Source organism: Fulmarus glacialis, unplaced genomic scaffold (genome assembly GCF_000690835.1).
Source record: "Fulmarus glacialis isolate BGI_N327 unplaced genomic scaffold, ASM69083v1 scaffold499, whole genome shotgun sequence".
NCBI classification, from domain to species: Eukaryota; Metazoa; Chordata; class Aves; order Procellariiformes; family Procellariidae; genus Fulmarus; species Fulmarus glacialis.
This window is the reverse complement of record NW_009233634.1, coordinates 38408-55088: the sequence shown is the minus strand read 5'-3', so window position 1 is coordinate 55088 and position 16681 is coordinate 38408. Positions and strand designations below refer to the sequence as shown.

General features: G+C 38.3%; 1 protein-coding gene across 1 annotated transcript in view; it reads right to left on the bottom strand.

Annotated features, from left to right (window-relative positions):
* Positions 1-1976: 1976 nt before the first annotated feature.
* SNX14 (sorting nexin 14) overlaps positions 1977-16681 on the bottom strand; it is a gene marked incomplete at its 5' end in the record, with an annotated part of 53108 nt that continues 38403 nt past the window's right edge. The window contains 8 exons of the mRNA XM_009585368.1: positions 1977-2183; positions 5711-5767; positions 5920-6011; positions 6707-6802; positions 7848-8012; positions 8522-8645; positions 15929-16048; positions 16213-16253. Of these exons, the coding sequence (XP_009583663.1) occupies positions 2145-2183; positions 5711-5767; positions 5920-6011; positions 6707-6802; positions 7848-8012; positions 8522-8645; positions 15929-16048; positions 16213-16253 (734 nt within the window). The remainder of the gene's footprint in view (positions 2184-5710; positions 5768-5919; positions 6012-6706; positions 6803-7847; positions 8013-8521; positions 8646-15928; positions 16049-16212; positions 16254-16681) is intronic.

Genomic DNA, 16681 nt, shown 5'->3' with positions numbered 1-16681 from the left:
ATTGACAGAATGAGGGCCATTTACATGCAATCAAAAGAAGTTTTTCCACTGTACTTTTGAAGATGCAGCATCTCACTTATGTTTTCCATTAATAAAGGATGCAATGAAAGCTTGATTTGATTTTGATCAATTTTAACAAATTGAGTATATATACACTTCACTATTTAATATGACCAGCTTGGGGACTGTATCTAGAGTGAGAACACAATCTATGATTATGTTTCATATCAACATGCTCAATTTTACACCTTCTTCCAAAGCCCAAAGCACAGGACTCCTGACCATTACTCTGTATCAGCAACATTCAGAGACAATGTTGGATACGTGCACTGACTCCTGCAGCACTGTGGCAACCTTTGGAAGTTGCCCAGTAATGGAGCTTTTTACAGCATAACCTGGCTTTATCACAGTTGTGATCATAACTCAAAAGCTCATCTCCTCTAATGGAAGTCTGTGTTTAAAAAAATACACAGTTGTAAGAGATAGGGTAATGAGTATAAAAATCAGGAATCAGCTTAAAGTCTACATTTCTGACACTTTATCAAGAAGTGATTGCTTATAAACGAGTGCAAATGATGATTATTTTTCTAAGATTGTTCACATTTGGAATTTTGACATCAACATGTTTCCATGTTGTTTATTGCTGTATTAAACTGATTCGCAGTGTTTTGAATAAACCTGCTGGTTTTCTAGAAAGCACACTATACTTTTCAGACCCAAGCTACTCGCCTCTTAAATTCACTGCACCTGCAAATTTCAAGGAGAAGGTGCGTTAAGATAAACATCAGTATGTTTAAATTTCAAGACCTCATTAGTTTCCACATAAATTCAAGGGTTGCGCATGAAAAGATCTGCACTACAGCTGCATTGGGTAAGCTGTGCTAGAACAGGGAGACAAACAGCAACTGACCTTGCCACGCTACTAGTTATAACATGGCATTGATGATTTGTCAATACCAGCCCCTGAAGTTATTAGTTTACGGAATGGTCTTCCCCAAATCAACATAAAACCAGTAACGGAGAGTGCACTTATGGACCAAGCTGTACCTGCACGCCAGTTTTTAAAGAGTTATGATGATTCCTTCAGCATACCCAGAGAGAAATAACACTTTAACCTTCTTTTGACAAACAGAAGGAAAAGGTATGCAAAAGTAATACAGATATAATGCAGATTGTATTGATAGAGAACACGAATACTGCATTAGATTGGTCTGCTTGTAAAAGGAGAAAGTGGGTGTTCTCTGAAAAGAAAACTTGAGGAATGCCTATTAAAATATCTCTGTATTGTTCTGTGAGTAAAACTTGTTTAAAACCCACACGTGAAAGTCCTTTTCAAAGTCTCTTTTATAAAGGCTGGGCCAACAAATTAAGATTTACAGGAAAAATCTTCCACACATTTTTATACTAATAAATTTCTAGAAAATGCTATGAACAGACTCACATCCTCTTTTCTAAGCCTGTAAACAGGGTGCCAGAAAAAACCCGACAAACCCAGATAAGAAATCGCACAAAAATAAAGGCTAAGGTAAAAGTCAAAACCACTTTTCACACCCATTATTAATTTAAGAGTGCTTTAGATTTGAAGGTCAGATACTAAATAAACTAAATTACACACATGATTTTCCATGGTCACAGAAAGCATGAATGCCAAAGGTAGTTCTGAGATTATCTGTATGCAATAGATTCAATCATGTAATTTTGTTTTTGAAAAATTAGTAAGATTTGTTAAGACAGTTAAAAATAACTTCATGGGAGCATTCTACAACTTCTTCCAGAAAATTTTTCTACATATCCTTTAAGGAAGACAACAGTAATTGCTCTTTTAGCAAAGCATACTTGGTTGGCTGGTCTCCCAGCTGTCTTATTTTATGTCATCCTGTAATTTCACACACAGAGATTTTGGGGAAATTAATTTGATTTTTACTGATAACAGCTAAAACAAATTTTAAATAAAAAGTACAGATATATTATTTACTTGTAATTGGTATTAAATTTTAATGTCTTTATTGCATAAGGAGATTTTTTAGAACTTAAATTTTATGTTATTTACAAGAAAATATACAATGCAAGGTTAAAATGTCACATGTCCATTACAATAGTGCACAGCGGGTGTTTCTACTGGGTGTCCAGCAAGGTCCCTGCATTCACATCCAACATGACACAGAGCTAGCTTCCTTTGGACCCTGTCAAACAGTAATGGAGAAAAAAAATTTCTTATTAAGTATGAAAATGCATATTTACATATAAATGACTGAACTGAGCTGCAATGATTAATGGTATTTGAAAACATCCACTTAAAACCAGAGTTAAGAGAAGGGAAGGCTACTGCTTTCAGGTTTTTAATACTATTTCTCAAAATAGGTATTTTCTTTCTCTGGAAGTTCTCACCTCCCCCATTCGTAACCGCTAAATACAATTTTCTTAACACAGCAATTTTCTGCTCTGGAAATGGCGCTGGCATGGTATTTTTTTCAACTAGACTTCTTTCCTTCCTCTGCTGGGAATGCTTCTCCTCTCTCAGCTATCCCTTCTCCTTGTATCCTGTCTGACAGACTTCCAAGGGACTGGCTGTACGTTTTATCAAAGGCAAAACTCAGGTGTTTTTCAGCTCTTATTGTTAGAACTTGTTCACTTATGCATGCTGCCATTAAACACAGTGTATCTGAAGTGATCCAGTATATATCCGCATTGGTACATGTAGCAGGATATACCTTCAGGATATACCTTCAAGATACCAGATCTCAAGAGTGGGAAGCAGATTGACATCCCCGCTAACAAAAATCTTCCCATTTCTCCCGCCGCTGATCCCACTGCTGAAGGAGCAGTGCTCAAAGCAAAACTTCCAGGATGCTCAGCTTTCCCTTTAAATGCTGACAGACCTGAAATATTTTTCTGTTCTTCACTGTAACTACAAACACATTTTGGTATCAAGCAACTCAAAAAGGACCAGTCTCTGTTGAACAGAGAGAACAGTCACCAGCGTGATTCCCGCCCCCCCAATGTAACTGGTAACTAAGAAAGAACCAGTCATTACTTTTATACTTGCCCATTACAATTGTTTGGAGGAAACAATTCTTTTCCCAAATGGTTTCACAGTCAGTTTGCAGTGATTTGGGGGAATTGGTTTTTTATTTATTTAGGGCTCCAGATGAAAACCACTGCCCTTCGCCCATACCCTCTCCACCTTGCATTTCCCTTCTCATAGTGATCCCTCCTCAGCTGCCTCACTCAGTCCATCACAGTCCTAGTACACTCACAACCAGGTCCCGCTGTCAATCATCACAGCAGCAGTACTTTGTTCTGTATTTCTCTTGGTACATCCAAAATAGGAAAATGGCTGAAGTTCCTGGTTGGAGTATTTTCTCTCCTTTCCTCCACACCGAAATCGCTCTGCTCCCATCAGCTTCAGTCACAGGGGACAGAGGGAGCCCAGGCCTCAACTCTGCTGTTTCACTAGGACCAAAGGTAGCATTAGAGGTCCCTCCTCAGCAGGTGGTTTTCTGAAACACTGCAGAACGTTCAGGCAGTGTCACAGTTACACAGAACAAAAGGACGGATTAAGAAGTTGTACCAACCATAATCTTGATTTAGACTAAATAATCTTTTCTTGATTTGTTTTCGAAGAAAACAATATTTCACCCCATTAAATGGAACTGTTATGGAATCACAGCATGGAAGGTGCCTCTGGAGGTCATCTGGATCAAACCTAGAGCTGGTTGCCCAGGACCATGCCCAGATTGGCTTCTCAGTATCTCCAAGGATGGAGACTCCACAGCCTCCCTGGGCAACCTGTGAGAGTGCTCGGTCACCCTCACAGTGAAAAAGTGTTTCCTTATGTTCAGAGGGAACCTCCTGTGTTTCAGTTTGTGCTCATTGCCTCTGGTCCTGTCACTGGGCACCACTGAAAAGAGCCTGGCTCCGTCCTCTTTGCACTCTCTCTTCAGGTGTTTATATACGTTAGTAAGATCCTCTGAGCTGTCTCTTCTAGACTGAACACTCACAGGAGAGATGCTCCACTCCCTTCATCATCTTCATGGCCTTTCACTGGACTCTCTCCAGTATGCCCACATCTTTCTTGTGCTGGGGAGCCCAGAACTGGACACAGCACTCCAGCTGTGGCCTCACCCGTGCCGAGTAGAGGGGCAGCACCATCTCCCTCCACCTGCTGGCAACACTCCTCCTAACGCAGCCCAGGGTACCATTCGCCTTCTTTGCAGCAAGGGCACATCACTGGCTCATGGTCAACTTCTTGTCCACCAGGACCCCCAGTTCCTTTTCTGCCAAGCTGCTTTCCAGCTGGGTGGGCTCCAGCATATGCTGGTGTCTGGGGTTGTTCCTCCCCAGGCACAGGACGTTGCACTTCTCTTTTTTGAACTTCATGAGGTTCCTGTCAGCCCATTTCTCCAGCCTGTCCATGTCCCTCTGGATGGCAGCATGACACTCTGGTGTATCAGCCACTTCTTCCAGTTTTGTGCCAGCACCAACCTTGCACTCTGCCCCATCATACAGATCATTAAACAGGACTGGATCCAGAACTGAGCCCTGGGATACCTCCCTAGTTACTGGCCTCCAACTAGACTTCATTCCACTGATCACCACCCTCTGGGCCTGACCAGTGCTTTAAAGACTATTTAAATGCTTAACACACAAAGCCTTTAGTTTTTTTCAGCATCAACTGAAGAAAGACCGATGTTCCTATATATGGATTATTAGCTGCTGAGATACGAACAGTTCAGCCGAGTAAAACAGCAGGGCTAAGCCAGGTCTTTTTTGCAGCACACAAGTCTCCAGGCTACTTCCTTATTCCCTTGGTTGGTTGGGTCTTCTTTTGTTTGTTTTTAACTATTTGAACACTGATGTGAGGAGGCCAGCTGCAGAGCTGATGCACAGAGTAGGTTAGACTTATTAAGCCGGTCTTATTTCAGTGGAAACAATGGAAGGTGCCCTAGCTTGTTCTGACATCTAGCATTTGTTTCTTTTTATCATGCAAAACAAATCACTACTGATACTCCACAGTTCTCAGACACAGGGCTCATGCAACGGAACATCTATTACAACTGAGGGGTTTTTTTATTGTTTTTCTTTTATATCTAGTTAACTGGCTAATACCTCCTGCTTACCATGAAGACCAAACTGTAAAATTACTATGTAAAACTCTGTGAAGGTTTTATATACATAAGTACAAATATCAGATGGATCACAAGCCTAATGATACACATTTATATAGCATTTTGTGTTGTGTGAATTCCTTCTCCTTCATCTGGATGGCTGGAGTTAACATTGCAGTGACGAAACTACAGGTAAGAAACCCTCCTGCCAAATATTCTCAAGAAAAATGCTGAAGCTCAACCTGAGCTCTGCATGCAGAACTCACTTCCTAAATAAGGAAATGCATAAAATAGAGTGGAGACAATCAATCAAAAAGAAAGGCACAGAGATCCTGACCATTGATTGCTCTGTCCAATTCTACTGAAAGGCAGCTCAGGCTTGCTGTATGCTAGACAAATGGGCCCAAACTGATTTGGAAAGAGCTAATTAACAAAAATGTAAATAATCCAGACTTTGATGATTTCAACACATTAGTAAAATACAGATTTTCTCCAAAATTTAAAATTAGTATTACAAGGGAACAACAGCAAAAATGCACCAACGATCAGACTCACTAGCAGCTTGAAGAATTCTGCAGGTCTTGAACAGAGTTAGCACATACCTTACTCAGCTCTGGAAAGAGTTCTTGAATCCCAATGTCCAGCAGAACATAAGTTAACTAAAAGAAAAAGAAAATTAAGAACACTCCAAGGCAACACTACTGCTTTTTATTTTTAACTCTGAATTAGAGCTCACTCCTCTGCTATAGCCATACATTCTCTTCCAGAAATCCTGTGCCAAAAGGCAAGTTTCTCACGTGTTGCAAGTTACCTGTTTGTTGAGCACTGGCTGCTGCAGTCCGTCAAACAGAAGCCTGATGCCTTCGTATTTAGCCTCTTCCCCAATGCACTTGCCTATTAAATCTAGACCAGATACCAACGACAAATACACAAGTCATTAGGAAGCACTGCAAACAGCTATATGATACAGTTCTAGAACTCCAGTAATTAAAGAAAAAATTTTAAATTAAAGGAGTTCAAATTTTATCTGTCTGAAATGGTAAATGAAAAAACAAACACTCCTTTGGTTCCTCCTTTTTTCCTCCCTTTCCTTCAGGACTGCACACCTAAGTAATTATTACACTTTTTATAACATCGATGTATTGCCCTAATGCATTTTTTTAATAAACCACAAGCTGAAAATTTTTAATCACTTTCTGAATAACCTAGCAAATGGGCCCCTCTTCCCTAGTTTATACAGTGTAAGCAGAGGTCAAATTTATCTTGACTTCAGGCTGTGCCTTTTTTAACCCAGTTTTCATCTGGATAAAATACAAACCATAGGAGCATTCTAAACATAAAGAAATTATGGTATTAAGTACAGTCGTAAAGCTCTTTATTTCCATCATGTCTTTATTAATCACTATGCTACAACCTTAGTCAGCAACACTTAAGTGACGAAACTGAACTCCTGGGTTTTTACATCTAGTATTCTAGTCAACTCAAATCTCAGCAGCGTAAGTTTTATTTGATTTGGAAAGCTAATGTGACTGTATTTGGGTTATATATCTGCTTGAACAATTAACCATAGTCATATAGAGAGTCATGAAATACAGAACCTGGAATGTATCTCATCATTTCTTCAAAAGTCTGCTTTGCTCGCTTCTGTTTATCCTGGAGAGAGCGAGGTTCGGTATTCTCACAGAACACAGCATCTGCAGCAAAGACACATTGAAAAAAAAGTCTTTAGGCAGCTATGCATCATTGACATATAAAACATGTTTTGGATAATGGCTTCGAAGTTGAGCTTCTTTTCTGTATGGTTGAAGGAAATTCTAGCCTTGCCAGATAATAGTCTTTTGCTTACATTAGCCTGATCAAATTCAGAATATCCCACCTGTGTGGAGGACAATCTTTGGCCACTTTGTTTCCATTCTTTTCAAATTTTTAAAGCATTATCTTCTAGGTTTGGATCAAGTCTACTTTAGGTTAGTTATGATCTCCTTACTTACAATTTCCCTTATACTTTCAAAACTATAAGCAGTATTTATACCTTGTACTAAAACACTGTCTGGAACTGTCAAAAATTTCAGATTTACCAGTGCATGAAAAAACAAGAATTGCTGTTCATCAGAAATATTAGGCACTCAGTTTTGGTTTTAGGCTCTGAAGGATTTACTCCTTTCCTTTTTTGTCTTTCACAAGCTTTCTTTCCAGCTTGATAAGGATAGAGCTGTCTTGATTCCAGAGTTTTGGCCAGATGCGTTGTTTAGATCAGACTGTAGTCAGGTACAGTTGTGAGGTCATTTTTACATTTTTTTTTTAACCTCTCTCCCCTTCCTTATTTGAATGTCAAGAACACTCAAGCCCTCTCAAAAGCCCACCAGCTCAACAAAGGGAACAAAAAAAATTAACAATAAAGGACTGTGATGTAGCACACAAGTGAAAAGTAATTTAAAGATTGCATGAAATATTCGCACTCTGATATACTAAACTGCCTTTATTCTGTTTTTCTTCTTCTTTGCACACATTAGCAAATTACTGTTCATCATACTTTTTTCTGTAATTATCATTGACAGACAACATGGCTGACTCAGCATCTTTCTGCAATGAAATCTTTTTATAGGCCAACTTGGTTTTTAAAACTCCATTAGCTTTAGTCAAGCATTGCAAAGTTTAGTACTTGGAAACTTAAAAGAAGGGATTTCAACTATCAAACTAAAGCAGTATTTTCACATCAGAGATGTAACTTTTACTAACCTCTCAGCAGCGTTATCAGAGAAACCAGCCGGTGCTCCTGAAATAGCTGTTCTAACTTATAATGCAAGTAATAGTCAGTGTACAGTTCCAATGTATTTTTGAAGAGAATTCTTCCTCCCATCAAGAGGTGATGCAGCCAGTCAGGAATGCGGAAAACTACCCTACCTGCAAAGTTACAGTAACACACATTTATAATGTTCTAATAATGATGATAAAGGAGTTACTTATTCAAAAGAAAAAAAAGAAAGAAAAGATTGCAAACAAGCAAATATTATTTTAGTTTTCTTAGTGCAATGCTGAAAAATCACTGTTCTCCAGAATGCTTATCAAATATTTCCTTTAACTACTTTTATTAATTAGTTCCTAGAGTGTATGAGCAGCCTAGGCACATCTGAGAAAAGGGAAGGGACCCACTCCCGTAAGTTCATACTCTGAGATACAGAAAGGAAGAGATATAACAAAACAACTGAGCAATAATGAATGATAAATTATGATATTTTAGCACAGCAATAAAGTATTTTAAAGATTTACTGTGTTCCTAAGTTGTATACTGTTAAGCTTGCTAATGCTGAATTATGTATGATTACTACAACAGAATTTTATTTCTTACCAAAGAACCAAAACTTCGTATTTGGCATGAAGTATAAGAATAATTAAGAGAAATCACTTCTTACCAATATACATTAAGTAGTCATAGACTCCTTCTACAGTCATCATTTCCATGAAGTAGTTCTGATTTTGTCGTCTTTCTGTATTCTCAGACCGGTTTGCATTATTCTTGAATAAATCATTGAAAAGCTAAAAATAGAAACATAAGACTGAAACCACTGTATTCAAAGTCAAAAGGATTGCCATCAGTTCTTCGTTTGTTTTTTTTTTAATTAGAAGTAGCTTTTTTCCAGAGCTTTCAAAGATTGTTTTTTTTTTTTTTTAACCTCTTCACTTTCCAAAGGGGGGAAACAAAACACAGAGCATGTCACATGTTGCCAAGGTAGCCGACAACCAAAATACCTGGATTCAGAACAAATCAGCAGGGTGACCAAGACGTTAATTCGTGAGCCCTTTTGCTCCTGATATCTTCATGTATCTAGACTTTTATCACAGGCTTTGATTCCTTTGACGAACCCTGTTCTGTCAATGAGGGGCATAAAGGATACGGAGCTTGTCAGCCTTCAATCACAGGGGAACCCTACAACATCCAAGTGTTCCTAAAATTTCCTGTTGGCTTCCATTTTGAAATAAATACAATGGTTTCTGGACAAAATATCCAACTTTTTACACAGAGAAATCCCTTTTTCCCCTGCCAGCTTGATTATTTATAGCAAAAACTTCATGAATCTTTGTAAGACACTGAAGTGTGGGTTTCTTTCCATTTATCCCATTTCTCATTTTATTCCTTTATCCTTCTATTTTCCCATGTTCCCCACCCCCCTTCCCCGATCCGTGCATTTCCTTGCCTTTGGTTCTTCCCCAAAAGATATTACAATACTTGTAAAATCCCAAGAGGCTCTTCCCTGCATCCCATAAGGAGTCCCATACGACCTAGGCAGTACTTCTTCCCCCGCCCCAAGTCTGTGGGCTCCAGCAGCTGGAAAGGAGGAGTTCTCCGAATCCTGAGGCTCTCCACAATTGACAATATCTAGTGATCACCATTAAGTTTATTTTAAACTATCCCTAAAACTGTTGATCTAAAGATAAAAAAGAATTTATACAAAATACTCTGTATTATGAAAAGAAAGTTCAAAAGTTTATGCCAAGTTTCTAAAAAAAAAAAAAATCCCAGAACTAGAAGCAAATGCAACGTAATTATAGTGCTGCCTAGGTTGAGATGATTGGTACTGTCACAGATTTTTCTGTATCACTCCCAAGTTAAAAATAGTTCCAAGGAATAGGAAGTAATTTGCTTATATGTGGTTCACTTTCTGTAGAGCAATTCTCCCTGAAATAAATAAGGCCATAAAACATCCAAATCACAACAGGCTCTGATCATGCAAGTCTCTAAACAGAATGCTCTGCACTCTTAGGAAAAATTACATCGGGAAATCTGGCAAAACTCAAGTCTTGACTTGTACTTCTTTAGGCCCTCTCTTTTGTTAAGTGCTGAACTGCTGGCATTATCTTCACAAAGTTCACTCAAATTAAACAACACCAAGTTATTACATAAATTACATCAAAGAGCAAATATGGTTAATGCACTGGTGGATGACTGTGTCCAGGAAGGTAACAAACCTAAAAAACCCACATAATTATTCATGCCTACTGTATGAAAGCGTCCCTGGTATGTTGTTTAAAAAACCCTGTATAAACTGAAGTCTATATCCTCCTCAATACTGAAACTAGGACACTGGGTAAATCTTAGTTGAATTACTGTAACTTAAACAAGAGCCTCATTTATTTTTTAGGTACAGCCCATGACCTGACAAAGGCGATACATACTGAGCCAACTCAAAGCAGCCCATTGTGCGATGTAGATAGAGGTTCAGAGGAGTGTCTACAGGCAAAACTAAATCATTAACAGCAGTCCGGTAGGTGATCTATAAAAAAATCAAACGTGAAGGCCATCTTAGGGCAAAGCTTTTTGACTTCTGAAAGTTATTTCAACTTTCACCCCAAACCAGAAGCAGTATCTTTTGAATGTTGTATGCACCTCTACACATGGATAATCTGTCTTGCACCTTAAATATAATGGTTCCTTGATCATTGTCAAGCCTTGAAAGCTTAGACTCTTGCACGTGGCATTTCAGAAAGCAACAGCAGATCAACGCATGCCAAAATTACTGAGCGAACGAGCAGTTTTTATAAAGTATATACTTCGCACTCTTCCAGTGCAAGTGTGTATTCTACAGTCATTAGCAATGCACGTCTGAAGGATGCAGCAGCCATAACACAAAGTGGCATTACATCTCTACTTAGGTGGTCTTCTGCACTTTCCACGATTTTGGCTCAGTGGAAAGCCAAGTTAAAAACATACAATTGGATATCTAATACAAAAGTTGAGATTATATTCACAATTCAGATAAGCACGGGATTTTGCTTTTAAATGTTTCTGTGCATGTTAGTATTTGAGACGTGATATAACGCTCACTGTTGTAATCAGACTAAAAAAAGACCAGCACGACAAACTCCAATGCTATCATTATTCTTATCTTTAAGATTAAACAGTAACTGTGACTATAGCCATGAAATATTTTTAAAAGGCTTTCAATGAGGAAATTCCACGGATTGGTACTGGATAATAATGGAAGCCAAGCTCTTGAAGCAAGTGAAAGATAAGAGGCCTGTATTAAGAAAAAGACCAAAGTAATCCCTTGTACAATAGGCACTACTATTGTACCTCGATGGGAAAACCAGCAAAATAAGTATGAATGCTTACAAATGCTAACAGAAAAAAGAAAGTTACTCAACAGTTAGTAAGTGCATATGCAAATATACGCCCATACATTCCAGCATAGGTGTGAAGTTTATAGAAGCAATACCACGATTATGAATAATATCCACAGCCAGAGGCATTAACCTCTCCACTGTTTTTCCTGCTCATTTGTAAAGTACAGATGACTATACCAAAATGGTAAGAAGAAAGAATGTATGTAGTGTCTGAACCACATCAGTTAGTGTATTGAAAAGCAACCGTGTCTTCCTCCAAGTAACTGTGCATAAACATACACTATACTGTTGGTGTTGCAAAAGCAGTTTTTATTGCTGTTGGCAGGTTATCACAAGCCAACAGAACAATGCCTTTGTAGGCATATTTTGCAAAGTCTGCATCAGCTGAGAAGTCCTGACCTATTCTAGCAAGTCTGACAAAAGTATGTTCAGAAGATGATCGAGCTGCTAACAGACCTTCAGAATAGAAACATAGCTGGGAAAGCCAGAAATCCTGTTGGTGCCCTTAGGAAGGGGGAGTAGGGGTTTTTGTTTGCTTGTTTGTTTTAACCAGGGAGGTTGGTAACTCTTTCGATCTAGTGGATCTGATACAGGATAAAATCCAATTGCTACTGGCTGTACTAAGGTTGATTACCCACGTTAATTATGCATTTTTAACTAAAGTCCTTCCACCGATACTTACAACGTACAAACATACACACGCACCAGGAATATTCAAAAGGAAGCAGAATGCAGAAAATCTTTCAGAAAGTAGGCACATTTCTGATTGAACTCAAGCTTTCACCTGCCCTGACAGACTTTCAGGCATTTCTTATTCAGCCTGTGATGAAGAAGTAGCCCGGGTGTACCCTATTCATGGCAACAGAGTTGGCAGCACAAGCACCAGGGAATGTGTACTGTACTCTCAGCCAATTCCAACATGTTGATACTAGAATAAACACATCTGTGCCAGACATATGGGAACACTGTGGCAATACAAGCAGCTAGAAATTGACTCTAGCATTTACCAAAAAATTCTGTGTTGCGGCACTTTCTTGCTATGAGATAACATGCTCTTCTCACAGATGGGCACTCAGAAACTGCAACCTTCCATCTCTTCGGCTGCCTGCCAGATCTCCTCATTGACTCCACACAGGCAGCTCACACAATCCTGGTACAGACATTTAGCATTCATCTCCATCATCAGCCTCTATTGGGTAAGGGTGCTGCACAGTGCTTGTATCTTCATGAAGACGTCACGTGGCACAACAGAAGTGAAACTGCAGAACTGAACAACTGAAGTCTATGCCAGATGTATTTGGGGGGGTAGGGAGGGGTGTTACCTCAGTCTACCTTTGGTCTGGCCTTTGGACTGAACACCCCTTGGTGCCTGCATTCCTAGGCAGCGTTTCCCAGCTTAGTTTCATCTGAAATAAATTCAGTTAATGAGTTCTACAACAGCTCCCTAGTATGAGAGACGATCAGGAGATTTACTTCCAAAAAGCATCACTGATCTGAGCTAAAACAGTCTGGCAGATGAAACCAGTGTGGCTTACAAATCAAATCCAGGAAGTGACAAGATGTAAATGGCACAGTGTCTTGGCACCTGGCACAAAGCTCTTCCCAAGCATGGGCCGACTTGAGAAAGAGAAAAAACTGTCTTCCAAAGAAGGCACAAGCACCCCAAGAAATCCGCAAGAGGGATGAATTTCACAATGTGCATGGCAAGACTCAGCAGAGACCATAACACGGCACAACCTGGGATATCAGATCTCTAATAATTACAGCTATTGTGAGTAAGTGTGTGTGCTCTGGCTAAACTGATAGATGGGAAATTAGTGAGAAAGCAGTCAGCACATGAATTCCTTATGCATACGTGCCTCTGCTGGTCAAAATTCGTTGTATAATTTGAGCACAGATACTGAGTATCTCATCACAGAACTTGCAGCACCCCCAAGGCAAAGTGTCTCAAGCACCCATCATTAAATAATAATCATAGGTCTGCAGGAGATATACTGAAGTCTGAAACTTTCCATCCATTTACAGCAAATGGCTCCCCAAAACAAAACAGATTTCTTTTGGGAAAGAAAAAAGAAAATCTAAAAATATGCAGAACCAATTACTTATTCATAAAACAGCTAACTAGAATAAAGTTGCTTAGAAAAACAGTGAACTCACTCTCACAATAGATAGTGAGAAGGAGTGGAGAGCTGGGGCTAGACTCATCTTTTTTGCTGTCTGCAAAGAAACTCGTATCTCACGACAAAAGCACCTCCTACAGGGTAATCAGCAGTACTAGCAACAACTTTGACTCGGACTCTACAAACTTGTGTCTCCAATGGAGTGCATACGTGGACAGTTAGTCAACTGTGATAAGGAGGTTTCCCCCACAATACCATTTCTGAAAATGACGTTAGAGAACAGAAGGCAGTAAAGATTTATGGTTTAAGAAAACTTCAGTATTCCAAAATGAAAGCCAAAATGCAGCCAGCTCTTTGCTTTCCTGGCATCACCATGGTTGAAAAGAATTGGGAAAACCTCATTTCAGAGCCTGAATTTCTGTACACATGTTCTTTTACGAGAATAACATACGGACACTTCAGAGTTTGTATTTTAACTGAGCAATGCCATATACATTTTTTTTAACCTTTTACAATCCAAAATGGTTTTGAACACCACTTTAAAGAATTAATTTTGATTCTTTAATAATGTTTTTTAAGCAAACTACAGGAAGAACCCTGTCTTCATAGGAATGCTTCAGAGTGCAAAGCTTGTTACTCAAATATTTTATTTAAGCATGATAAATGTATTAAAATCACTAACTTCAGTAGTTCTTGACAAATCACAGTAAAAAATTAACTGATTGTTCATACTATATAGTATGCTGTCAACTGTTTTATAAAAAAAACATTTGAATATTTATGCATGTACTGTTTCTAGCACAAGTCAAAAACTCTACGTCTGGTTTTTAAAACTGCTGATACATTTATGCCCCTCTGAATAGACAGCAACAGCAAAATACCTTATCCTTGGAAATAGTGTCCAAGGTAAGAAAGGACTTGAAATGAATTTTGTGTGTGTGCTCATGGAAGCTAACACTACAATATTGGCTGTAGTAATTCAGACTTCAGGTTTAGAAGATGAAATCTAAAAAAATTAACAGATTTAACTGCCATTTTACTTAATCAGTATAAAAATTTTGTAGCTGCAAATTCTGTAAGTGTTATAACAGTACAAAAATGTCCATAGTGAGGGAAATAAGAAGGTCCACTTTTTTAACAGCCCATCACCAACAAGAACCATAAATGGATCCCAGGCTTCTAGCTCTTGCAAGAAGAGAATGGGCATAGACAGTGCTTTCCACCAATATTCTTCCAGCCTCCAATTGTTTTCAACTAAAAAAAAGTTCAAGAGCTGGGTGCAGTTTCTCTACAGGTTTCACTCGGAATACATTTCCTTTTTTGTGAATTTGTCTAGTCTCACCTTACAGTTGTTTAAGCTTCTGATATTCGCAACATCTTTTGGCAAGGAGTTCCACAAATCCACTAACCATTGCAAGAGCTACCACTTTTTGTTTTGAACCTGGCTCCTGCCACCTTTATTTAATACCTCTTAGTTTTTGCACTACAAGAGAGGGAGAAAATCCCAATCTTTATCCCTTGCCCTTTCATGCTATGCGTTATTCTTTAGACTATCATACATCTCCAGTTTATCACTTTGCAAAATGAAATGTCCCGGCTTACATAGTCCAGTTTCAACTCCTCTTCCCAAAGCTAACGAGAGAGCAGAAAAGCATATAGTATTGTTTTCTTTTAGAACCTCTCGCATGGCAAAGCGAATGAACATTAAATATTTTTTCCCAAATCACATCAACTCTGTAACACTGAGCTTGGGTCTCTGAAATCCTAGTCCAGAAACAATATTCCTCTGTAAATTCCACAAATACATTAACACTCTAAAGCAATCTAACACAGAAATATAGACACCAGTGTCGTTTTAAAGCCCCTGAAGCTAACAGTAGCTTTACTGTTAGCTAACAGAAATCTTTCAAGTAAGTTTTACCAGTCTCTAGCGACAAATACAGGAAGATTAAGAAAGGAACGACCTTTTCCTATAGTCAAATAAAAGGTTAAAATTGCAAGGGTTGGGCTTTAGCTGTGGCAATGTTGAAGACAGAAACTGCAGTTAAGTTCTACAATTAATATTACGTACACCAGACATTAATGAACTGTATACTAATGCTTTAAAGGCAGATAAACAGGTATCAGCACCTTGACAATTTTGGCTTGTAGCACTTTGACAAGCCACACATTTGTCCAACACTCAAGCTCGTCTCACTTCAAAAAGGAAACTGCCTTATGATATTTAAACATTCCCCATTTTAAACCTTTGCTTTCCCTCTTCTTCTCTCTGTATTTCCCAGGCTCTCTACTCTGTATCCTCATCTTCAAATCCAGTAAGAATTTAAAAAACAAAAACAAAAAAACCCAAAAAACCCAACCAACAACCAACCCTCAAAAGTCATTCAGACTAAGATATTTACAGGACAGAAGACAACAAATCTCTCTGCACTACTATTCTTTCTCGTGTGAAAAGACAACACAAAATAGGTAAAGCTCTTGTATTTATGGTTTTTTTCTATTTATTCTTTGCATTTTCAGAGTATGGTCAATTTTTCCCACTCCTGTAAAGTGGGAAAGGAAGATGACTTACTGTACCTTCTTGTTGTTTTCAGAAGTGGGACTCAAAATAGTAAGTTCAGGCCTACTTGGTTTAGGCTTGGGAGATTCACAGGAGTTGATAAAATTCATGATGAATGGCTCCAAATGCTGACCTTTCTGAAATAAGATATGAGTGACCTGTCACTTGCCTAATTATGCAAAAAAACCCAATCAAACAAAAACCTGAGTTTCCAAACAAATTTTTGACTAGCCTATAAGTTAGTAGCACATAAAATTAGTCATTGAAGTTAAAATGTTGGCAACCTGGAAGACTTACTCACCTCTTTCATCAGCTTTCCTGGAACAGATTTTATAATTTTACCTATAATTAGAAACAAACAAACAAAAACTTTCTGTTATCACTGCCTGATCTTAAAGACATTTTGCTCTGCTACATTTTATGTACTCATTGTCTAGTACTTAATTTAAAAATACAATAGTTTTTTAAATCTGTTTTTTTTTTTTTAATTTGGCACAAAAAGCTATGAAAATGAAGTCTTCCACATATCTAGCTTATAACTTAATGCTTAGTACTTTTCAAGAAAAGATACTTAAAATATGAAAAATATACAGATCATTATCTGAATACTTTGGGGGGGGGGCAAAGTACTCTAGATCTGCCTTTGTAATTTTTCTAGAAACTCAAACATAAATAGCTATAGCACCATAACAGCCATACTATATGATACCAGCATAGGCACAATTTTCTGTATTTAAGTTGTTCATTCTTCATAATTATCACAACAGAAA